This window comes from Prionailurus bengalensis, chromosome A1 (genome assembly GCF_016509475.1).
Source record: "Prionailurus bengalensis isolate Pbe53 chromosome A1, Fcat_Pben_1.1_paternal_pri, whole genome shotgun sequence".
NCBI classification, from domain to species: domain Eukaryota; kingdom Metazoa; phylum Chordata; class Mammalia; order Carnivora; family Felidae; genus Prionailurus; species Prionailurus bengalensis.
The window spans coordinates 189,141,255-189,166,880 of NC_057343.1; the positions used below are offsets into that span (position 1 = coordinate 189,141,255).

The 25,626-nt window shown below is 42.9% G+C and overlaps 2 protein-coding genes and 1 long non-coding RNA gene across 8 annotated transcripts in view; 1 reads left to right on the forward strand and 2 right to left on the reverse strand.

The window, feature by feature from the left end:
• The window catches only part of PWWP2A (PWWP domain containing 2A), a 35,525-nt gene extending 25,564 nt beyond the window's left edge, over positions 1 to 9,961 (forward strand). For 2 of the 5 annotated variants that reach the window (XM_043596885.1, XM_043596916.1), the window contains 2 exons: positions 5,268 to 5,387; positions 7,800 to 9,961. In XM_043596885.1, the coding sequence (XP_043452820.1) occupies positions 5,268 to 5,387; positions 7,800 to 7,848 (169 nt within the window). In that variant the 3' untranslated portion in view covers positions 7,849 to 9,961. Of the gene's footprint in view, positions 1 to 5,267; positions 5,454 to 7,799 lie in introns of all 5 variants that reach the window. The other 3 variants (XM_043596878.1, XM_043596905.1, XM_043596935.1) reach the window with 2 other exon arrangements.
• Positions 8,078 to 14,256, reverse strand: LOC122493018. Its single transcript, XR_006299802.1, has 4 exons — positions 12,483 to 14,256; positions 11,842 to 11,982; positions 11,307 to 11,403; positions 8,078 to 8,345 (listed from the first exon to the last, which is right to left on the reverse strand). It is a non-coding gene; the product is annotated as an uncharacterized LOC122493018 (long non-coding RNA).
• A 3,747-nt stretch (positions 14,257 to 18,003) lies between these two features.
• Positions 18,004 to 25,626, reverse strand: part of TTC1 (tetratricopeptide repeat domain 1) — a 47,210-nt gene continuing 39,587 nt past the window's right edge. For both annotated transcript variants that reach the window (XM_043596956.1, XM_043596946.1), the window contains exon 8: positions 18,004 to 18,627. In XM_043596956.1, the coding sequence (XP_043452891.1) occupies positions 18,494 to 18,627 (134 nt within the window). In that variant the 3' untranslated portion in view covers positions 18,004 to 18,493. The remainder of the gene's footprint in view (positions 18,628 to 25,626) is intronic.

The following is a 25,626-nucleotide window of genomic DNA, read 5'->3' on the forward strand; positions in this document are numbered from 1 at the left end:
GTCACGGGAGTGTTTTTCTTGGTCAAGCACCATGACTGGAACATGCACCTTGGTGCCTGGCTTCCAGGATTCCTTCCTGATCAGCCTGGTCAGTGCTAGAGCTGTAACTGCCTCGTGGCAAAATTTTTAGATGAGTTAGTGTGACTGCATTTGCCTATTAAAATCACTTAAGGTTAGGTTTTAAGTTAAAACCATTCCCTCCCAGTGACAAAAACAGTTGTTTTGGACAATTTTATCAATATGGAAATCATTGAAATTATTTTACTAATGGAATTAATTAGCTTCCAAAACTTAAATTATTATTTTTTTTTAACATTTATTTATTTTTGAGACAGCATGAACAGGGAGGGTCAGAGAAAGAGGGAGACATAGAGTCTGAAACAGGCTCCAGGCTCCGAGCTGTCAGCACAGAGCCCGACGTGGGACCCTGAACCCACGGACCGCGAGATCATGACCTGAGCCAAAGTCGGACACTCAACCGACTGAGCCACCCAGGCGCCCCCAAAACTTACTTACATACCATCACACTTTTTGCCATATTTTCAAATTTGTTTACTGTTACTCCCTTTGACACTTAAAAAAAATTTTTTTTTGAATCTTTATTTGTGAGAGAGAGAGAGAGCGTGAGCAGGGGAGGAGCAGAGAGAGGGAGACACACAATCCAAAGGAGGCTCCAGGCTTGGAGCTGTCAGCACAGAGGCCGATGCAGGGCTCAAACTTGCAAACTGTGAGATCATGACCTGAGCCGAAGTTGGACGCTCAACCGACAGAGCCACCCAGGCACCCCCACTTTTACACTTTTTATGTCAGTACAGTTAATGAAAAACACATACTCCTTGACAACATACTATTAAAATTCTAAAATTCTAAGATGATTTTGTGTACCACACTCTGGTAGGAAATGCTAAAGTAAATTAGTTTTTATATCCTGCCTTTAAGTCCAGTTTGGGATGGATTGAGTCAAATTTTAATGCATCTAATTTCTGAAAAAAGCAATTGCTGAACTTGAATTTTTCTTCAAGATTTCTGTGTTATTGTGGCACAAGTTAAGATTGGATACAGGGAGGTATAAAGGAAAAGAAACCATAGAATCAAAAATCACAAGGATTTATCAAAATACTGAATTTCTGAGTCAGATTCTTATTTTCTAACTGAATAAGTTCGATAGCTTATAGTGTATGTTGTCCAATTTATAGCCTTCTACTATTGGACACTTTGGTTTATAAAACAATTTCTTAAAACTTTGATGTTCGAAATAGACCAGTTAAAAAGTACGTAGTCTTAAAACTTGGTTTAAATGTGAATTAAAACTTTTTTCTTTAAATTCCTGACATTTGTATAAAGCCTCATTAAAAATACATTGAAAACACAGTCATAATTTATATTTTCCTTGTAATCATAAGAATGTGACAGGTAGCTGCTCTTTACTACTTTAGAAATCTAAGTCTTAACCAGAAATTATGATTTAAAACTGATAATTTTTTCTATCCTAGTGCCTGTATCTAGAAGGAAAACCACCTATGCCATAGCTAAAGCATTAGGCTGTTATTATAACACTTTTTCCCTTTTCATTTAAACTAAAAAAAATTGTGGGGCACCTAGGTGGCTCACTCTGTTAAGCATCTGACTTTGGCTCAGGTCATGATCTCACGGTTTGTGCTGTCAGCACAGAACCTGCTTCAGACCCTCTATCCCCCTTTCTCTCTGCCCCCCCCCCCCCCCACTCATTCCTTCTTTCTTCCTCAAAAATAAATAAACTAAAAAAGTTGTAATTATAATGTATATCATTATACACATGTATTCATTATAACACAAAGATTCACTTAAAAGTTACTGAAAAAGTCTAGAAGGGATATAATTTTCCCCTAGTAAAACAGTTTTTTGCTTGCCTGAAGAGAATGTTTTTATAAGAATGTGAGGGTTATCCTGTTGAGTGTAAAATATAGAAATGGATACTTGTGAGTATATAACTTGCCAGTGACCAGCAGTGCTCTATCCCAGGCTTGTATTGAGCAAAGAATCATTCTTTTTTTAAGTTTTATTTTATTTTAAGTAACCTTCACACCCAACATGGGGTTCGAACTTACAACCCTGAGATCAAGAGTTGCACGCTCCTGACTGAGCCGGTCAGACCCCCAGAGCCAAGAAGCATTCTTTCTCACTTTTCAGGGACATGGCTGAAAGTACAGGGTCTTGAGCCAGATTTCTTCCTGGATTCAATGGCAGGCATGGATCTGTCCCTTAGAAGCTAGCTGTGTGATCTTAGGTTACCTTACTGTCATCCTCTGTGATATGGGGAGAATAAATAGTACCTCCTCAGAAGGTAATTGTGAGAATTTAAAGCCATAAAGTGCCTAGCACAAGACCTATAGAAATAACTTGCTGTCATTTCCACAACCACTGCTTTCTGTGTATGGCATAGAAATTTCATTTCTGGTAGCTTTTGAAATAAGCTTTGTGTGACATACATTCATTTATAAACTGTTATAATAGTGTTATTACCTGAGATTTCAACAAACATAGCATGATCATCCATAAATATCTAGAAGTAGGCTGAACTATTTCCAACAGGCATTTGTGGGGAGCAACAGGGCTTTATAGTGAAGGGAAAACTGCATTAACCTTGCATTTCAACTCTCCCCTTATTCACTTACGTACTGCATAAATTCCAGTCTGTTCCTCTCCCACTTCTCTCCTTTATGCCAAGCACAGGGCCTGACAAAAGAGAAATGATGTCTACTTGTGAATGAATGAGGAAAAGTAATTCTGGTTCCGACAGGTATATACTAATGACCAATCACCATCTCAGAAGCCTGGCACATCCCAAATCATTTCAAAGACGTGTGGGAACTATCTGCCCTGGTGGGGCTCAGTGGAGTGAGTAGAGGTCCTCCTAGGAGAGCTTTATAAAGGCATCAGAACCACAAAGCTTTGCCTGTCAGCTTTTAAGTGAGTCAGTTAGCTGATTTGCACAAATGCCATATTCCCTTGGGACCCTGGTGTTTTAATATTTTTTGCCAAATGGTAAAAAGTGGCTATTAATTTGAAAATTCCTTTTTATTGTTTATTGCTACTGGTATGACTGAGTGGATAGTTTCCACTTTTTAGGAGGGAAATACCACACATTCCAAGGCCTTGATCTGCGTGTGCTGTGGCCATATTTTCCAGAAGGTAGTTATCTTTACCCATGGCTCAATTTTGAGATGTTAATTACAAACCTATGATTGCCCCCCCCGGTTTAGTTTTTAGCAGGGAATCTGGCTGGGAGTGGCATCTTAGTGTGAGTCCTGGTATGCTGGGAAGAACTGTGTGCAGTTTGTCTAAAACCCTATTATAACTGATTAGAAAAACAGCACCAAGGCTAGAAAAACAGAATGTCTACTGTAAAATGAGACACTGTGCTTTTCCTATTTGTTCATGTTGCATGATTTTACAGTGTGTTTTTTTGTTGTTGTTTTTGGGGGTGGGGAGCGAGAGAGAATGAATGAGTGGGTGAGGGGCAGAGAGAGAGAGAGAATCCTAAGGAGGCTGTGTGCTGTCAGCATAGAGCCCAATGCGGGGCTTGCTCTCTCTCACAAACCATGAGATTATGACCTGAGCCAAGATCAAGAGTCAGACACTTAACCGACTGAGCCACCCAGGCGCCCTGATACTACACTATATTCAAAGAAAACTTATATTGAGTGTTCAGCAAGATAACAGGTACAAGTATATAATCTTAATTCTTTAGTTTTTAATGCTGAACTTTGCTCTAAGAGCATGACCTCTACTCCCTTCTTTCATGACTTCCCCCCATTCTGATCTGCCCATTTATAGTTCTGCCTCCCAGGAATAGTTGCCATTGTTGCAAATAAGCTTTTTCTTAAAGGACAAAATAAGTAATTTCAAGTGAAATTGCTGCCTTTCATGCGGGTATCACTGCTAGGGCTCCGTGGCTCTTTCTAATGGATCATGTATGTGTGGTCCGTTTCTAAAGAGAAACCCAAGGCCCTAAAAGCACTGAGGGGAAACTCATCTTAAATATTAGGACAAAAGACTTATTAGCCAGGTTCTGTGGACTGGGACTGGCATGTTGATATTTTATATGGTGTTTCAGGGGGTGGGAAGGGCAAATGCACAGCAAGAGATCATTTTTTGATAGAGCTTCTTGACTCTCTTAACTAGAATCCAAGAGATTTAGAATGATGGTTGAAAACCTAACAAGTTTTACTTCTGGAGGGAGAGTTTCAAAGTTAAATTCTTTTGTGCACTCAAGATTCCTTTTTTTCTTCTGTGATTGCTGTTGGATTACAATTAATAATATATAAAACATAGTGTATTTGTTTCCCATGAACAAAAGGGCACATAACCTTATTAAATCTCATTTAAGAAAATTGTTCTCCTTTGAGTAAAAATTCAGAAGTAATTATAGATCAGGTGTATGAGGTTTCTCCTTTTCAATGTCAGAAAAGCCTTTTTAAAAGTTTTGATTATTTGTTACTGTTTCTGACGTACCTTAGTATTCTAAAAATCATTTTATTATAAGGACTGAAAATCATCTAAATAAGTGATCCCAGAGTTGACTTTATGGATGCGATGAATTTATACTTAAAATAGGGAAGTAAGCAGACAAACAAATATGTTAAAAATAAGGCTTAGAAGAGCAATCCTTCATTTGAATTATTCTTTGTATTTGAAATCTCTGTTCTAAAAGCCCCAGGGAGAAAGCTTATTTTGTCAGACTTCTTTCGAGCAGGTATTCACTCACACAGGAATGCCAGGTCCTGAGTAGTATGCATAGGAGGTCACAGACATTAAAAGGACAAAAGGATTCAGGTAGTTTTTGGTCATTCTGCAAAATAGGGTCTCTGAACTCATTAACGAAGTTAACATGGACAAGGATGACAAGTTCGGCCCTCGCCGATCAGGACTACTCCAGCCCTAGGTTAGTGGTAGGCTAGAAGAAATTTTTTAGCAGGAACATTACACGGGAGCTAGTATTGGAGGGCAGCATCTTAGTGTGTGCGCCCAAGGCGTCTTGCTGCTGAATTGACTTGTTCTGGAGAGTGCCCTCTCCTGGCCAATACTGGTGTGTACACACCTCAAATCTGTTTTCTTTTAGTATCCAAGCTTCACTTCCTGTGAAGTCAGCAAGTTATCCAGAATACATTCATGATGAAAATTCAACTGAATTTTGGTCTTATTTTTAAAATTTTTTTTTGTAAAATGGATTTAAAAGAACTCAAATGACTGCTCTATTTTTGTTAACTTGGTTTTTTCTACCATAGGTCTCAACAAATGGCAGCTATTACATCAGACAGTGACGAGTCCTGCTGCTCCCTTACAGTGTCTGACAGACCACTGTGGATTCAGACTGGGAGCATTGAAGTTAACAGTGAAACGGGCAGGTCTGTCTGTGCTAAGCCCTGCCACAAAGTGAAGAGGGCATCATGTCACCACTTGATCATTCTGAAGTAGGTTAGGCTAGACATAAAAGAGTTCATTAGTTCTTTTTCCTGAGTTTTCATTGACCTTTGTAGCTGGGTGTATCTCATATAGGTGACCGTTTTACTGAATGAAAGTAACTTTCAATTGGTATTACCAGCTGTGCTAAAAACAAGTAGAGCCAGCCTCCTGTGAGCTTCCATGAAATGAGTTTCTCCTAGGGCAGTAAAAGTTGAGTATCAGGTTGTAGAATTCTGTCAACTAGCAACAGAGTCTTCGTGGAAAGTCAAATAGTGGATTTCTCTATCTTTTCACTATCTGTCTTTGTCACTTTTATATTCATTTAACTTCTTAGTCATTCTTAATGTGTGTATATATAAGAATATATATATATACATCTATGAACATATATATATTCTTAGCGAACTAACCTCAGAACCATTGTCATTTATGTAAGGAAAGTCAAAATTCAGAGGGGGGCAAAAGATAATCCTGAAATGTGGCCATAATCTTTTTAAGTGCGTTTATTGAAACTTCTCTGGATAACGCCTTAAAGGCTTATTTGGGACTCTTCTACAGCTGGAAAGGTTTAAGGATTTCTGATGTACTGCTTCTGAACTTACGATCTCTTTTTGCTTCCTTGAATTAAGGCTATTTAACCCTCTGGTGTGTGCAGCTGGTGGTGAGCTGTAATTGGGCTGTATCATTGCAGATAAGCTATAATTTGCAAGCTGAGTCACAATGGCACATTTTGGATCAGAGATGGAGGCTGGGATATTTTGGACTCTTACCTGGATTGCAGGGATGGTAGCTACCCTTATGGTGATTTCTTGAGGAAAAATCATGTTTTAATTTTCTGTACATCTCATAGGAATCATAAGACATGCTTCAATCCTTGGCTTTCCTGTCAACCTGATTAGGCCTAAGGTTGAAGCCAAACATTGAGTCATAAATAGAAGGAAATGAAATTGTACATGGGATTGACTGTTTACTTTTTTCTTCTCTTTCATTTTACTTCCAGAGTTCTGTGTGGGTCTAAATAGTATTACGATTGTTAGTTTTAACAGGTGAACTTTTCTTAGTTCAGTGTCAGTTCTAAAAGTGTTAATCATTCTGTTTCTTTAGAAGCAAAGACTACATTCACCTTCCATTCTGATGTGTGCAGTGTAGAAGCCATTTTTCATTGCTTGCGAAAAAGCATGATAGAATGCCCTGTAAGTTTATTTTATAGGCCTTGATCCAGTAAGTCAGTGAGGCAGCACTGGGAAGCTTAACATAAGACCAAGAGTGCTAGCAAAGAATGGGAAAGACACCTACTTTGAAATATCTGGAAGTTAAACATTGGGAAGGATGGGGGTGGTTTTTCTTTTCTTTCCTGCATTCTGTGTTTGTTTTGTCAGTTATTATTCCACTGAAAACACCATAGATCTTTGGCTTAAAAGTACATTTGACCAAAAAGTCGTCATTCTCTCCACAATCACCTCTTTTGGAATTGAGGCTCTTATTGGTACTAGTCTCCCAGGCTTGAGAGGCGATAACCAGGGATTATAGAGGGCTTCAATGGGGTTCTTACCACTTGGTATTAAAGGGAAGTTGATAATGTTGGGCAGAAATTCTGGTCATGCTTCCTGGCAATCATTTTTATAAGCTTTGCCCTTTATAAATGTTTTGCTCAGGCTTGGTTTTTTTTGGAGGTATGGTGAAGAGGGCCTCTGCTCATGATCTGGTGTGATAAGGGACACTGTATCTAATGAGTGTACATAAGTGGCCTTTGAGTAGCGAAATGGCGCTCTTGATGCCTTCTGATGTGCTGTGTGTAGCTCTGGGAAGGCACCCTCCACCCCCCTTTTTTGCTCTTTATACATATGTAGATAGTATGCTGTGCAGCTGACTTGCACGTAGCTTGATTTGTTATATAAATTTGCTCCCATGTGTAGGCAGCCTGTGCTAGAGGAAGGCCTCTGGTGCTTCAGAGTGGTCCACAGCAGCTGAGGATTCACAGAGTTTAGTATTGTTTCTGGTGAGGTAAAGAACATAAAGCCGCACAAAGAACAAAGCTAAAACCCCCCTTTTATTAGGCAAATGTTCATCAGGTATTTTAAAAAATATACCCAAGTGCAGATTGTGTGAAGGAAGGTGACAAGTTTTGTGTTGGAATTTGGCCAGATGTACCTCGGAAATAAAATGAACGCTTCTGCTGGTTTAAAGTGGAAGTAAATTGTTTTCTCAAATATTGGTTAAGTTTAGCTGATTTAAAAGAAAAAAGTATGATCCTATAATCTATGCAGGGCTGAATTTAAACAACAAGGACATAATTTTTCTCCTATTTACTTGTGCTTAACTACCTTTTCTTCCTTTTCTTTACTGTATTTCAGCACAAAGACATTAGCAGGCTGCTGGTTTCATGGACCTGTACCACAGTGACACAGAACACCAGAGCATCAGGACTGAATGAAATTGGAGATTCAGATTTTTAAAGCTGCACTAAGAAGTAAATGTTAAGGCAGTGGTTAAAACCAACAGTCTATAAAGGGGCACTTGCAAATTGTGCTATATTAAACCGAAGACAAGGCATTAGGGGAATGTTTTATAAAAAAATAAACCATTGCAATAAGTTATGCATGAGAGGAGGAGAAAAGTGATACGAAACACGCAAGGAAATCACTTGAATTTTATGTATGAAGAATCACTGACCGTAACTTTTTTTGAATGTGAAGTTCTTACCAGTACAGTTTGGACAGGCCTAAGAAGGCAAGGGATGATGACAGAGAAGCTGCATTATTTTTTGAACTAAAACTTTGTGCTTTCTTCAAGGTTTTGTTAATCAGTTCAGCTATGAGCAAAGGCATTTCTAGAATGGATCTCCTGTGAAACAGCAATAGTCACATATGCCGAGGTGAGGCCAAGGTTTCCTTCAGGTGCTGGTGGAAACAACAGAAAAGATGATCTAACATCCTGCTAAAAGGATGGCAAAGTGCCCCACTCCACCCAGCAAAGAGATTTCGGACCTTTTTCTTTCTTCAATAAAGCAGGGCTGTATTATCTTGAATATACGTTTGCTTGTTAGAACATATTAAGATGTATTTATTTGCCACCAGTATTTAACATTTGTGCACATTTTCATAACAGCATTCTTACCTTTTAAATTCTGACTCAAAGTGGATAGGCTAGTGTTGATCTTAGAGTGAAAATGTATACTCTAAGAGCTAGTTCTTAATCCTACTGAGGTGGAAAGGCTTTTGCCCTGAATTGTGATGTGGACCTCTCTCATGGAGAGCCCTTCCTTCTAAGTGCAAGATACTCATTCTCCCAGGTGTCAGGTGGGACTTGACCCTGGGAACACGTAGTAGGAACAGACCCATCAAGAGCTTTCACACATGGAAAATGAATTCTTATTAATGGAGACCATACTGTTGTTTTGGTCTTTGGAAAATACATATTATGAAAAACTTTAATTTTTCTTTTTAATGAATGGAGAAAACATGAGAAAAACAGATGGACCTATTACTACTACATTTTTAAGGCATTTTATATTTGATGGTGCCGTACTTTTAATAATAATACTGAAGTTTTTTAGTGGCAATGCTGATTTATTTTTTACAAAATAATCCATATTGATTACTTAATACAAAAAAAAGGGAAAAATGCCAAAAAATAAAATACAAAATTCATTTGAAGCAACATAACTGAACATTTGGCTCCAGTGTTCAGACTTTCCATAATCTTACTGTATAGGTTTGGAATTAACCCCACACTCAGGATTAAGAAAAGGGTCTGGGTAAGAGTTGGGAAACATTTAATATACTTGACTAGGACTTGTTTTACGACTCAAGAAGAAAAGGTGAACAGTCTTCTAGTGAGCTTAAACAAATTTTGATTACACTGCAAATAATTAAGTTTGGAGTGCATTCTAAAGTCTTTTTGGAAAGTTCTTCATGAAGTCATTACACACGTTTGATCAAATCTGAAAAAGCTCAGGAACTAGCAGCAGGGAGTTCTAAAGATTACATGTACTTCTGTGGCGCCCTCTTAGACTTGGGTCCATCTTGTTCTTTCAGATGTTGAACACCAGCAGTACCTTTCAGGCTCACTTTAAGAACCAGAGAACTCTAAGCCATGGTGGGTTGTACAATAAGGATTTGTAATTAAGCTTTAGAATTCTTTGCGCAGTGATGGAAATGACCAAGAAATAATACAAAGGCAAAACCTGATCTCTCCCAATTCTTTTTGAGTATTTTTTCTCATGACAAAACTCTCAAAGGCATTTTGTTATAAACCACATTTTCATTTTTTAATGAAATTTGGTGGTGTTTAAAACCTAGACATACCATGTTGCTATTTCACTTTTCATTGCTTTAGTTGCTTAATATTTAAGCTTTGCTTCATGCTACCTTTGTATTTCAAATCTTCACAAGCCTATTTCATTTTGTAGACTTGAATGACAAAAATTGTTTCTCATCTAAAGTATGCTAAGACTTCAATGTTAAAGAATGTTGTGTAACATTTATCCAATAAAGTCTTGATTTTTTAAAATTTAGTTATCTAAAAACTTTTGTTTACTTTTTAGGAGTTAGATTTTTTTTTTTTAACTATTAGGACTCAACCACTGTTGTTCTTTAGGGAGCCGTTTTAAGTAACACTGCCTCCTTAGGCGAACAGCCTGTAAGTTTTTATTTAATCACCGGGAGATTTTATGGGACCCTCTATGATCAAAGGATAGAAGAAGGGTGAATGGTTTAATTAGGACCCTGTACACAGACATTACTGTTTTCTTCAAATTCTAGTTAACATATACTGTAATATTGTTTTCAGGAGTATACGGTTTTCTTTTCTGATGGAAACAAATTTACTACCATTCAGAGTTGGATGTGATTAAGTATCTACTGGTAGGTTTAATTTTAAGAAGTCCTGCCCCTTATGGATAAATGGTTGCTTCTTTAAAAGCCCAGCATGTCTGGGGCACCTGGATGGCGCAGTCGGTTAAGCGTCCGACTCTTGATCTCGGTTCAGGTCATGATCTCACACTTTGTGGGTTCGGGCCCCGCATCGGGCTCTGCACTGATGGTGCAGAGCCTGCTTGAGATTCCGTCTCTCCTTCTCTCTGACCCTACCCCACTTGTGATCTCTCTTTCTCTCTCAAAATAAATAAACTTAAAAAAAATGCCTAGCATGTCCAATGTGTTTGAGCAGAAACACTCGTTTTCAGGAAAAAATTAGCCTTTTAAAGCCTACCAGAGAGCTGAGATTTTTCAGACCCAAAAACTTAAGTTACTGTGTCTCACCCCCAAACCAGCTCATTTGAGATAAGCAATTCTTTAGAAGGCTGCCTGTTATTCCAGAGTATATGCAGAATCTTTAAGCTCAAATATTCTCCCATTTCAGTTTATCTATGTAAGTGTAAAGACGAGGCCACTGGATTATGGCTCTGTTTATATTTTGTATCCCCCCTGAAGTTTCCTACTAATGGAAATGGAACTAGAGAGAACCAAGGTAAAGAAGCCATGCACACATCATCTGGAAGGCCGCCACATGACATCCACCCCGCCCCGATACAGTCCAGATCATGTTATATACATGTGTCAGTGTGTTTACAGACACCCCTCTTAACAAAGGAGAGGGGATGAGTGATGAAACCCACGGATACAACTCAGGTCCTTTCTGGTCTTCATATAAGGAAATGTAAGTTTGGATTCATGCCCTGGAATCCTGTATGGAATGTACCAGTACCTCCATGGACATGCCGGGTATGTCACTGCAAATATGCCCTACAGATAAAATTAAGCTGTTTTCCTGCTTTTATACCTAAGAACTCATTTTTCTTCTTTCAAGTAATGATTCTTCCCTCATTGCTTTGAATAGAGCTGTGTTTTCTTTAAGCATACCTTGCTCTAGTGGTGAACATCCTGCCAAATCTTTGCTTATTCACAGTGAAATTTCATGGCCTAAACAAGTAGGTATCATATCAAGAAGGTAATGAACCTGGAAGGAAAGGGTATACGTCAGGAATACTGTGTCAGAGGAAGAAAGAGCTGGCTAAACCCAAGCTGCTAGGTCACCATACTTAAGCATACTTCTGGGATTAGCCCTTTCCCGATTCCCTTGTGAAACACGTTTGTAGAAGCAACCTTCTGACGCAAGGGAGGCAAAGTGAGTTGGTGACATTAAGAGGATGTTTCTATAGAGATAACCTGCTTTACAGGTATGGATTCTAATCTAAGGTCTACCAGTCACCTTCCTGACAGAAGAATCACACGGTAACCTCACTGGCCAAAACCATGGAAGATGGAATTTTTTTCCCTTGAGTGAACTAGTCTATAATTTTGTGCTTCTGAATTCTAAGCTCAGTGCATGATTCCTGAGTGGACAGCTCAGATCTGTGATCTAAAGCAGGTGAACCATATCATCAGTCTGAAGTACCTTGAGGTAAAGGAGTTGTCTGCTGTGTCACTGTTCCAGAAAAGCACAGCCAGGGGCTTCAGTAAGACACAAAGCAACCTTGTGGAAGACAGGGATAGGGCCGGGGATCCTTCACATGTTTAAATGAAGCTGCTCTAACACCTGTAGAAAACAAGGCAGTTACTCTTGACCTCTGATGTCAGCGCTGCCAACGGCAGGACCTCATCAGTGTCACGCTGCCTCAGGAAATCACCCGACCTTCTCTCCCAGTTAACTTCGTGAGGAAAAGTTGCAAATAGCGTATTCTATTTTGGGCTAGTCAAACTATTCCACAAAACAATGTTGTGTACGTCAGACCAAGTACCAGAGACCGTCCACCAAAGCCTACATTCTTTGAGATGTCAACACTGTTCTCCCTACTTCACTCCATTCCCTTGCTTCCCATTCCTGGCCTCCCTGAGGACTTCTGTCTTTAGTCCGCCTGAAGACTTTACCATCTGTGGATTTCTAACTTGTTACATTTGGGGAATTGGAGGGCACTTGGGTGCTCAGGTGGCTGCCAGGTGGGTGTTCAGGTGGGGTGCCTGATGTAGACATCCACCTAACACAGCATCCCACAGGGGGACAACAAGCTTCCAGTATCTTCGTATCTAGCTCCTCACCTTTGGCACTAAGGATTTCCCGGAGAGGCTTCTGAGTTGGTTCCCTTCACATCCGCCATGATGCCTGATGGCTTAGAAGCCCCAGTACCAGGCAGGAGTTCCCATCTGGTTGGGCTGTATTTTTTCAGCAAGCCAGAGCTCTAGGAGCTGGGACCAAATCGTGGCTGAGAGTGGTTAGCTATGCGCTTCCTGGGCAATGAGACAGCAGGCCGTGCCGTGCTTTAGCTAAGAGGGAAGTGTGGGCTTCCAAAGTTGCCTCCTGAGTGAAAGCAAAAAGAAGGTAAAGAGTCATATTTCTAGTTCTGGCTGATAAAGCTTAACTCCTATGTGATGGAGTTTATTCCTAGTTTGCAGACCTCACAGAGTTGGAAAATTCTTATTATAGAATATTCTAAACATCTGTAAAGTAGACTAGCATAACTAACAAACCCCATGTATCCAACCCTAGCTTCAACAATTAGCAGCTTGTGGCCAGGAGGACTGAAACGTTTAATGCCCTGAAGTATGAGGGCCATGCTCACTAATTTTCATATACTCATGTTACTAGTTTCTTGACTGCCCCTTGAAGGGTTTGAAGCAATTGTTCTGATACTCTAGGGTTATTTTAGCCCACCTCTCGGGTTGACTGGTAGCAAGCAGTCCATTGCTCACTTTCAGAAGCACTAATGGGCTTGGTCTAGTGGGGACTCAGGCCAGCTCTTGGCAGACAGCAGGAGGCAGATGGAAATGATCACCTTTTTCTGTCCGGCTTTTAACTGTACAGTTTCCTGAAGGTACAGACTTCCTAGCCCCTTCTGGTACAATGTGCACATGCTTCCTCTTTTAAAGGAAATGCAGGTGACGGAAGGACTAACTAAGCTCATAACTATCGAAATGGGGGGGGGGGGGGGGGGGGGGAGTGGGTTGCAGGGTGAAAAGGAGCATACACACTTCACTAAAAGTGTTCCAAGATTTTTACCAGGGTTTGGGGGTATCAAGCACACAGTACACCCCAAAAGACATATTAGAGGAAGAGTTCAATGCCTTCAGAAATGAGGGGGCGATGAAGGGAAAGGCTGGCTTATGACAGGAAGTGATCACAGCAACACAGACACAGAAAAGGCAACAGCCGAGCTGGCAGTGACCCCGGGGCTGCCCCTGGAAGACTGAGCTCCAGCAACTCTATGCTGCCTTGTAGGCCAACAGCAAGCTTAAGGGAAGTTCAGATAACAGAGGAAAAGGGACAGAGGCTTAAAGCACTGATTCTTCCTGTCCTAGGAGGTTTCTCAGATTGGCACCCTGGTCTTAGAGGGTTACTGGACCTTGCCCTTTAAAGACCTTAAGGATATTAAAGCAGCCATTCACCTGCACAGCTGTTCCCATCCTCTTTGATCTTCCCCTTTGACATTTCAATTTTTGCTAAACAGGTTGTAAAAGACAGGATTCACAGGTCTGGTTAGCTCTTAGGATCAGACAGACAACTCGGCAAATACATCTCCCAATCAGGTTTACATTTAATACCTGCTGCCAGTTCTCTAGCCCATGACATTTTACTCAGTAAAATCCCTCCCTCTGTCTTTCTAAATCAGTCTGGATTCCAGCTTCAGAGCTGTGTAAAAGGAATTCAATTACATTTCCAATAGGCCTGGAGGCCAGCTCAGCGACCCACAGCACCAGAAATAATCACCAGGCCCAACAACATTTCCAAGAGCAGTTCCCTACTTTTAATGCCACAAAATGTTGCGAGAAATAGGGACTTTCGTCATTTAAGACTGAACAAGCATTCATGCCTTTGACTATACCTGAGTTAACTCTGAAGGTCCAATGTGTGAGGTCTTGCCATTTTATGAAGTTCAAATGTAGGCCCAGTGCCACGATGTTCAGGTCATTAGCTAGTAGGCTCAGCCATTCCCCAGCCTCCACATCTCGGCATGGTGTAATATTCTCTATTCCTACAAGCACAATAACTTGTAATAAGATATGGAGTTCTGGGGGGTGAGACAAGGGGCAAAAGGGTGGGGGGAAGGGAACCCAGGGGCAGTGTTTCTGATGGAAGGGAATCATATACGGAAAGTCAGAGTTCTTAAGAAAAGAGGTTGGATCTTAAGAATAGAATATAACCATAACTCAGATGCATGACATGAGGAAAAGGAACTAATCTACAGTGCACTCCACAGAAAAAGCACTAGATGAGTAGGACTTTGTTGTAGGAATAGTCCCAGTTTCCTGGGTGAACCTCCTGTGAACAGAAAAGTCGCTCATGTCAAAGTTAGAGGGGTGGTTAAGACAGTATGGAAATACAGAGAACACAAGATTCAGTGGAAATGTGATCTGGGAGAGGGTGGGGAGGCTGAAACTACAGAACAAGGTGGGGATTTCTGAAAGTCTCAAGACAAACCCTTACAAGTCTCTAAGATGCAAAAATGAAAATTTACAGATGAGAAGACATATGCTTACAAGCCAGATTGAATGCTCAACATCTCAGGACATTTTACATGGCTGCACAAGATGGGCTCCCCACTGGCTTAAAGTGACTTTCTTTACAAAGTGTCTTTTTAAGCTTCACAGTGTATAAGTACTGGATTCACTGTTGAGAAATCCTAGCTGAGCCCTCTAAATTAGCCAGAACTGCACACCTATCCAAATAAAAACACTACTGTAGAAAGTTCTGGGACCATTAACTGTAGGGTGTTAAGGCCATTCTGGGCAATACACAGGGAAGTTCCAGATCAATCCCCTGGTCTCGACTAGGTGAAACCAAGCTATTATCTTTCATTGCCTCCCACCATATTCTTTGGAAGGTGAAAAATAGCACATAAACCTGGCTGACATTAAAAACACTTGCCAGATCTTAAGATTTTGAGGAAATGACTAGTTTCTACTTACCTTGGGATAACATATAACGGTTAGTAAAGGAGACATTTTAAAAATCAGGTACTAATCAAAGGGTACAGATACTGGAGACTTCTGGATTGTGATGGTTATTCACATTGAAAACACTTCTTGTAGAATGCTCTTTAATACCAATTAACTGGGTTTCTGGTAGAGCAGTAGGTGTTGGTGCTATTAAAAAAATAAACATGGCCCTTACCTTCCAGGAGCTCATGGAGGCAGGGAATAGATCATATTATTTAAATAATATGTATCTTAATAGTCTTCAAGGAAACTGTTGAAGGAGATCCAAAATTATTTTGATCATCACATCATGATATTGTCGGAGTAAGAACATATACAATATCAAATGCTTCAATTCTATTCCATTCATTCTAATGTCAACCATTTTCAAAAGGTTGAATCTATTTTTTCTTCCAGATTTGTAAACAGAGAAATAATTGTGGTTGATTAAAAACAAAAAAACAAAAAAAAAAACCTCCTTGGCTTAAGAAATTTCACACTTAGGGGTGCGTGGGTGGCTTAGTCGGTTGAGTGTCTGATTTTGGCTCAGGTCATGATCTCACAGTTCGTGGGTTTGAGTCCTGCATCGGGCTCTGCACTGACAGCTCAGCCTGGAGCCTGCTTTGGATTCTGTGTCTCCCTCTCTCTCGGTCCCTCCCCTGCTCGCACTCTCTCAAAAATAAACGTTAAAACAATTAAAAAAAAAATTCACACCTTGTTAGATTCTTTTTCTTTCAAGATTCATTGTGAGATTTCAGCAGGGTGGAGGTGGTGAAGGGAGAGGAAGCAGAGAGGAAGGCCTAAGAAGCAAAACCTGGGCACCTGAGTAGCTCAGTCAGTTGAGTGTCCGGCTCTTGATTTCAGCTCAGGTCATGATCTCATGGCTTGTGAGTTCAAGCCCTGCGTCTGGTTCTGTGCTGACAGTGTGGAGCCTGCTTGGGATTCTCTCTCTCCCTCTTTCCCTGCCCCTCCATTGCTCATGCTCGTGCTCTCTCTTTGAAAATAGACTAAAAAAAAAAAAAAAAAAAAGCATAACCTCTGGAGCCTGTGGCAATGACAATGTCTTAAGGAAGGCTGTATCTAGGCAAACATGTCTATTTCCTCACTCCCTGGAGGTTCAGACAGGTGCTCAGGAAATCTCAGCTCCAACCTTGGCTGAGTCTCAGCTGTTGAGCCCAAAGTCAGAATCTGGCAAAGTAGCTCTCAAAATGTGATCTGAGGGGAGCCTGGCTGGCTCAGTTGGTAGAGCATGCGACTCTTGATCTTGGGGTTGTGATTCAAACCCCATGTTGGGTGTAGAGCTCTATTAAAGAAGAAAAAAAGTGCCCTGAGGCCTGCCAGGAATTCCTGAGACCCTTTCAGGTCTCCAAGAAGTCAAAGCTATTTTCGCTAATACTAAGAGGTAGGTCAACTGCTTTTCTCACTGTCACACTGTCATGGGTGTGCCCGGTGTAGGATTCGCCAGGCTACACGACGGGATACTGTGACAACCTGAGTGCAGAAGCAGATCTGAATCCTGCTAGCCTCTACTAAGCCACACGTGAAAGAGATTTACAGAAATGTAAAATGATGTCATTCTTCTTACTGAAATGTTTTTGTTTTGGAAGACGTTTTTCTAAAACTATTGTTTTTTAAAAAAAATATATATAAACAAGAAATATATTTGCTATTTTTAAAGGAATTAACTAAGTATTTAAGGGACTTCCCAGTTTTAATTTCTCATCTGGTAAACATCAATGGATAAAATCCACATAACCCCAAACACTCTTCAAACGCTCTGGAGTGTGAGGGTCCTGAGGTGAGCGACCTGGGAATCGCTGCTCTGGCAAAACGGCTGCACACGACGTCATCACCACCGAGAGCCGGACACAGGCCTTTTGGCCAAAGCTCCTGCACAATCGCTGTGATTCCTCACACACACTTTTTTGAGAACTTCAGATGCCAGATTTATCATAAAGACAGCAAAGCAAAAGTAACCACGTGCTTTCTCCCTCTCCTTTTCCCCTTAATTCCATTTCAAAATCTGGAAGAGAGGCTTAGCATAGCACAGAATTAACACTGCACGTCATTCTGCGACCGACCAACGCACTGCACTCTAAGGGGCTCTGAGGAACAGATCAGAGCCGTGGCACATCTGGACACGGGGCAGGACTGCTGCAATGTCACTTACAGAATTATATGGGCACTTCAGTTCTGAGATGAAACCTGCAAGTCACTGCCTTTGACACTCAAACCAGAACTGAAAGCTTTCACCAACAATCAGTGATGACTAAGAAAGCCCAAACCTACCTTTGAAACCTCTGGGTTTGTGTAGTCTAAAAGAATATGGTTTTGTCTGGGATTCACATACCGCTCTTCTTGAATGGAGCTACTTTAAGTTGAAACTGTTAAGACTGATGCTTGGGCAAAAACACTGATCTCATCATGATCTGCACAAACCTGAAGAGGCCCAAGACACTGTGTGAGGTGGTTTCTGCATTCTAGTACCTGGCGGAATGGTCAGTTCTTCAAGATCATCTTCGAGGTGGCAACTAAGACTGTGGGCAGATCTGTGGATGCTGGTAACATTCAGCAACACTGAGCCTGAAGCCAGAGGAGCCTTCCGCTTTAGCTGTCATTATGGGGACAAAATTCACAAGCCAGCTCAGACCGTCAAAGAAAGCGTTTATTACCACAGAGGAAACCAGGAGACGCTGGAGCCCATGCCCGGCGGCCTGAGCAATGTGAGTAATCAGGGAGAGGGGGCAGCAGGCGGGAGCCTCATGAATCATGTCTGGGTAGTCTCTGAACCTGGCTTGGGCCAGGAGACACTTTGGCTGGGCTTGTGTGTATAGCTCAGGGAGGTCAGCTTTGACAAGCAGGCTTCTGCCCGGACAAAGCAAAGGTCAGCCAGAATCAAGGGTAACAGATGCATAGACACCACCTTAAAACGGAAATCAAATTAGGCTTATTACATCAGAAGTGCATTTGACCTGGATCATAAAACAAGAGGGAGAAGGGAGCACTGGGCCCTAGCAGATAGCCTGTCTTTGAGATAAGATGCTTTTGAAAGTTAAATATTGGCAGGGCCTTCCCCCTTGCTAACAGCGAGCAGCATACAATCTCCAAGCCAGCTTCAAAAGCTACTGTAAACTTTGTTATCTGTTATTATTTGGATTTTGAACAAAATTGATGGAGTAGGAACCAGTAGAGGAATCCTGTTTGATCTGGAAATTTTCGGTGGAGAGTCCAAAAGGTCGAAGAACCAAGTTCCCAAGATCTTTTAGTTTACCTGCAATGTAAAAGTGGAAATTCAAATAAATATGGGGAATAAACAGATGTAGGAAGACCTCGACTGATCCTGCCTTCCTATCTGATTACAAAATATAAAGGACATCTCTCTTCAGTTAAAGAAACTCCTGCTTTTAAAATTATGAAAACTTTAGCCCCCTCAGCAGTGTGGTCACACTTTAGGGCCACCCATCCCCAAGCCTTTTTTTTTTTTTTTTTTTTTATTTGGAGAGAGCAAGTGGGGGAGGGGGAGAGAGAGAGAGAGAGAGAGAGAGAGAGAGAGAGAGAGAGACACACACACACACACACACACACACACACAGATTCCAGAGCAGGATCCAGGCTCTGAGCTGTCAGTGCAGAGCCTGATGTGGGGTTTGAACTCATGAACCGTGACATCATGACCTGAGCCGAAGTTGGACACTTAACCAACTGAGCCACCCAGGCACCACCCCCAATCCTGTACTTTGTAGATGATCTTCCTGTCCCAACAGGCCCGGACCAACAAAGGACACAGGCCCTGGGATGAGTGATGGCCAAAGCGACTGTTGCTCCCAGGGGGGCTGAAAGCATACTGCCGAGCCCCAGGGCCTGGTGCTAAGGGCAGTGGACCCTCCAAGTCTGTTCTTTGTGGAAAAAGCAGCAGCCACCTGCTGCATCCAATTCTACTCAGCAGACTTCTACTGAGCCTGGGTTCACACTGAAGAGCTTCCTGCTTTACTAGGGAAAGCCTTAGCTTCTACACCAAACTCGTTGCTTCTCAGGAAACAGGCGTTCTTATTCCTTTGATGGCACCACCCACCTCAATAGTCCAGTCTCTTCTCCCCAAGATTTGGGCTTTACTCATTAATCACAGGTGCATTCACGTTTCAAAAACCAAAATTGAGACACGTGGTATAAACAAGGAATTTTATGTGGATTCTACATATAAGAGTGCCACAGAGTTTGTATGTCAACAGCTGGAGATTTATAGGGACTTATGGGGCAATGGGATGGAATATTTGAAGGTAGGAGCATTTTGGAAAATCTTTGGCTGGAACAGGTGAATACACAGTTTCAACTCTTTCTGAACAATTGTTCTTGCAGGTACGCTTCCAATGGAGAGGAGCATGGGGGTAAAGGGGAAGAAACCCCTAACTGTCAGAGCTACGGGTTCCTTCCCACCGTCCCACTTGTTAGCAGCTTTCTCTCTCTGAGGCCTCCCACCTTGAAGCAAAGCCCCAGCAGAGAACTTACAGATGCATGGCCTTCACATGTCAAGGTCTTTTCTAGTAACTCGTTGCAAGAGCTTTTGGTCTCAGTCTAAGACTTATCCCCCGGAAGCTCCCAGACCCAGGCTAACCAGTCTCCAGACAGGCTTCCCAAACTTAAACCTGGATCACACGTGCTGAGTATGCCTGTTTGAGGAGAGGCGCTGGCAGCCCATCCCCACACCCAGGTGCCGCCCAGAGCACAGCCTCAAGTGGATGGATGCCCAGGTAGGGGCCACAACAAACAAAGAAAGGAGGGGGCATCCTCAGGTAAGCATGAGTCACCCAGGACCTTGGCGGTCTGTCCTGGGGTTGAGGAAGGAGGGCAGGGGGGAAACACACATTTAAAGAAGCCAACTAAAAGGTCACTGCTGGCACAACCCTTGGCTCTTCTGACATGGAGCGAATGAAAGGAGAATGAATCTCAAGGGATGTTCACACCACGCTTCCCAAGAGCAGCAGCGCCATCTGGCAGCCTCCTCTGTTTGAGGGCCACTCTGGACTGGCGACTGAGCCCTGGGTGCCCCCTGGATGGAGGTCTTGCTGCGAGCCCATCTCACTGCACAGCAACCCATGAAAGCGCCAACCGTACGGGCTCTGCCATTTGATGCAATGGGAGCTACAGACTTCGGAGATGCTCTCGGTCTAGCGGGGAGGCAGACACAGGAGCGAGGTGCGCCCTGAGCCCCGGAGAGGAGCTCTCCGCCTGTGCAGGGGTGAGAGGCACCTCAGGAGAGACTACACTGCAGCGCGCTGAGGAACTGAGAGGGGCAGGACGCTGGCATGCCACTGTGTTCCGTGGATGCCAAGGGGACAGGACTTTAAACTGCAGATGGAGAGGGACAATTAGGGCCTTCTGCAGGTTCTCACTTTGCTTGCCCTGCTGAAGAAGGTGCCCACCACAGTGAGCCTTGCACTTTTAGCTTAACTGATTCTCTGGATGGCACTCATTAAAACGTGCTTCCCCAGAAGCCCTCTGCCGACACCTGCATGTCCCAGTCAATGACCGACTGAGCTCGGTAGGGGCAGACCAGGTGCTTTGACAGGTGAGTGGGGCTCCCCGATGGCTTTGCTGGAACTTTCTGAGCACTACATGCTGGGTGAGACTTCCTACTCCGCTTCCCTCTATCCTCCACAGCCATCTGACAGCTCCTACCCCTCTGCCCCACTTCCCCTTCCAGGTGTTTCCCCGATGGGTTTCTTGTACATCTAATCTGATCCTGCTTCTGTTTCTCTGAGGACTCAGCCTGCACACAGGCTATCATTCTCCTTCCTTCCATTCTCGGCCTTTCTAACATTCTGCAATAGTTTTACTATGTGATCTCCAGATCAGAATGTGGGAAGTTCTGCCTGCTACGTGAGACAATGCACACAAAGTGCCTGAGACACCTGATAAAGACACGATGAAAAAGTCTCCATGTTAGAGACGACCTGAGGTTCCCAGACTTGAATCTGACCAACAGTCCTAAGTTCACATGTGTGGCATCTCGCTGTGTGGTAGGGAGGCAGAGACAGGAGACAGTCACTTCACCAGAATAAGCTGAGATAGGATGGGGAAGACAAGAGAGACACACACACACACACACACACACACACACACACACACACAAGCCAGTTCACGGGGAAGCTGAGATATGAGTGCCAGGAGAGTCAGTAAGAAGATTCCTTCCTGGGGGTGGGGAGGGGGGAGCCCTGCCAGAGTTTCTCGTGTAAGAGTGTCCATGCGAATCATCATCAGAGGACAGACAGGACTGTAGTCATTTGAGACAGAGGGAGCGGGCAGGGCTGGCAAAAATGGTTTGGATAAATGTATAGAGAGGGGTGGGCAAGGGCAAGCAATGTGTCCAGTGGGCTCAGGCATGTTCTTATGAGCCAGGCCAGAGTCTATGGCTCTTGTGCCACGGGGAAGGCCACTGAAGATTTGAGAACTGAGCTTTAAGGGTTAATAATGCTGTGGCAAAGGAAGAATGAAAAGGAGAGGCTGGAGGTGGTCCTGACAGAAAGTTAGTGCAACATTCTGGGAAAGCAGCCATTTATTTATTCACTGAACAAATATCTGAATGCCTATAATGCTGGGTAAAGAAGTTCTGAGGGGTGCAAGGCTGGCTCAGTTGGTGGAGCGTACAACTCTTGATCTCGGGGTTGCGAGTTTGAGACCCACACTGGGTGTACAGATTACTTAAAAATAAAATCTTAAAAAGGAAGAAGAGGGGCGCCTGGGTGGCGCAGTCGGTTAAGCGTCCGACTTCAGCCAGGTCACGATCTCGCGGTCCGTGAGTTCGAGCCCCGCGTCGGGCTCTGGGCTGATGGCTCGGAGCCTGGAGCCTGTTTCCGATTCTGTGTCTCCCTCTCTCTCTGCCCCTCCCCCGTTCATGCTCTGTCTCTCTCTGTCCCAAAAATAAATAAACGTTGAAAAAAAAAAATTAAAAAAAAAAAAAAAAAAAAAAAAGGAAGAAGAAGAAAAGCTCTGAAATCAGACTGAGGCCAGTGAGAATATAAGGGAACAGAGTAAAACATTATGGTAGAACCAATGATTTTTTGGTTGAAAGATGATTGAAAAATTCATCTTTTGCTGTTTATGGTTACAGCAGAGAAGCACCTTCGGTAGAGATCATGCTCATAAATATACTCACACTCACCCTCAGGAGTTTCCCTGCTGCTGTTTAGAGTCCGGTTGGATGCTCAGAGACTAATGCAGCTTCCTGGCCCCTCGGACAGGATCTACCACATTAGCCTATCTGCCACCCTTTCCACTCGCTGCCAAATTGTACGCCTTCCCTATCTAGGCAGTAATCGGTCAGATTTTCTTATTTCCACTTGGAGCAGATCTGGCACCATCACTCAGCTGGGACGTGTCAACATGTCCGTGTTAGGATCTCATCTATTAGACTAACTGCAGGCAAAGAGAAGAGTCCCAAATTGCTTGTGCTCAGACAGGAATGTTTATGACCAGAGATCAACGCTTGTCACTGGATCCAGATCTGATAAGTGTTAGTTTCTATGCCTCCAAGCAACACTGTGTCACAATAACCCAATGGACTCTTACACGTAACTTCTCCTTGGAGATACTGTGTGGCAGTCCATTCACCCTGGGGAGGGCCAGGAATGCCATTTGTTTTCACTTCCTTAAGACAGCTGGGGTTTGGGCCCAGCAGGACACAACTGAATCCAGACTCATTGCATTTCCTCTTATGAGGCAGGAAAACTAAGCCATGCAGCTGCCTCTTGCTTTCCTTTGAGCAAAAGGCAAATCAAGCAGAGAATATGGAAGATAAAATAATTCACAGCCAAATCAAATGCCTACATTAGCTTTTGGGTGAAAGTGGAGGCTGAAATAAGCCTTCCCAAGAACTGTCAAAGAAGCAGGAGTGACTTTTTTTTTTCTTTAAAGTTTACTTATTTAAAGAGACAGAGAGAATGCAAGTGGGGGAGGGGCAGAACAAGAAGGGGACAGAGGACCTGAAGTGGGCTCTGTGCTAACAGCAGAGAGCTGGATGGGGGGCTCGTACTCACAAACCGTGAGATCATGACCTGAGCTGAAGTCAGACACTTAACCGACTGGGCCAGCCAGGCGCCCCAGGAGTGACTCTCTTGAGAGGAGCTGGAGAAGCAGCAACCAGGGAATGAGGCAGAAAGCAGGGCAGTGAAAATCTACAAACTGATACTCTCTGAGGGAATAATGACAGCAAGGGATTGGTTTAGAGACACTCATGTGGCCAGAGCACACTGCATGTGGAGTCTCTAACGAGCATCAGGCAGAGTGGCATGAAAAGAAATATGAAAAAAAGACCCTGGATTTCCATACTCACATGTATGACTTCAGAAGGTTTTTTTTTTTTTTTTAATGTTTATTCATTTTTTTTTTTTTTAAACTTTTTTTTCAACGTTTATTTATTTTTGGGACAGAGAGAGACAGAGCATGAACGGGGGAGGGGCAGAGAGAGAGGGAGACACAGAATCGGAAACAGGCTCCAGGCTCTGAGCCCTCAGCCCAGAGCCCGACGCGGGGCTCGAACTCACGGACCACGAGATCGTGACCTGGCTGAAGTCGGACGCTTAACCGACTGCGCCACCCAGGCGCCCCAATGTTTATTCATTTTTGACAGAGCGAGACAGAGCATAAGCAGGGGTGGGGTGGAAAGGGGGACACAGAATCCGAAGCAGGCTCCAGGCTCTGAGCTGTCAGCACCAGAGCCTGACGTGGTGCTCAAACTCACAAACCATGAAATCATGACCTGAGCCGAAGTCGGACACTCAACCAATTGAGCCACCCAGGCGCCCCTATGACTTCAGCAGTTTTAAGAGACAGTGACAACGTCAAGGCTTTCTTATGACGTTGGGTGAGGGAGCTGGTTCTAGGACCCTCTACTATGCAGAGCAGAGAAGCACCTAATGCACGGAAAGAGCCAAAAGAACGTGTCAAATCTTTGCAAAGACAACAGACAGGTTATTTCCAAGTGACCTTACGTAGCTCTTGATCACGGCATCATACAAGATGGTGTTCTTAATTCAGTTCACAAATGTGCACTTGTTAGGTTGCTAGTGGCCAGGAGTGAACACCTGAGAAACTTCAGGAATCAGGAGAGCAGAAATATGTTCCAAGAGGGTGTAAGGAGGTGATGGTATGAGTGGAAGAGCTGGGCTGGATGGGAACAAGGCCCAGGCGTGTGCCACAGTGGCTGGGCAGGAAGCAGCCGCAGGTGCCTATGAGAGGGAAGCATTACTGGGGTTGTTCTAATGATTTATGTAATTTTTTTTCTAATAATTTTCTCAATAACAGGCTAGAAAGGGAGAAGCAAGGATGTTCACCCTTTCATTAGTCCAACTAGGATTTTTTCCTTCACGGAGGCAGCTTTATCGCTCTTTTTTCTAACAAAAAGGAAGTCAACTTACTGAGAAAAGAAAAAGAAAAGAAAAAGTCAGAGATAACGGAGCAAACTTAAATAAAAAAGCTCATTTTGTTAAATAATGACCTCACTTTGTAAATGCCAATGACAAGTGGTATTGAGCAGGCTTTTAAAATCTTTAACTGCCAGTTTTTAGCAGAAGCCAGCATTCCAGAGAAACCAGCACTAAAAATTGTGTGGTCCACTGCAGAAGGCTTGCTCAGAATGTCTAGGGGTGAGATTATTCTGCCGTGAGTGGCCCCCAAGGACCCCCCAGCAGAGGAAGCACAGCCATGGCACCTGTAAGGGGGAGGGAAGAAGTCCGGAATGCTCTTGTGGGGCTGTGATTCCACCTCAAGAATGCTCTCTCCCTTTTAGGCTCTCCTACAGTGGGGAACACCTAGAGGCAGTATCTTATTCATGATCCTTCTACTGAGTAAGAATGTAAAGGAGTCTAGTTATTCATACTTTTTATGTTTAACAACAAACTGACATATGATTTACCAAGCAACTTAAACTGCTGAAATCCAACGAGGGGAGAAGTCATTACAGAAGAAACTGAGAATGAATTCAACTTGAATATTTCATACGAAGGGGACAATATAAGTAAAACCCAAAGCTACAGAGACAGAAATTCTGGCTCATGAGAATTTAGAGGGACTCAGCCAGCCAGGCAAGGAGAAATGGAAGTTTTGATTCCATCGGGAGTTGACAATGGCTATAAGATTCTGTCTACATCCATCCCTTCACAGTTTCAAACTGGCTCAAAGAAACAGACCCGGAGAACAACAAGGGTCTTTTCCAAGTGCACTGTGGCCACCCCAAATCTCCTCCAGCCTGAATCTGGCTCAGCTAAGTACAGAT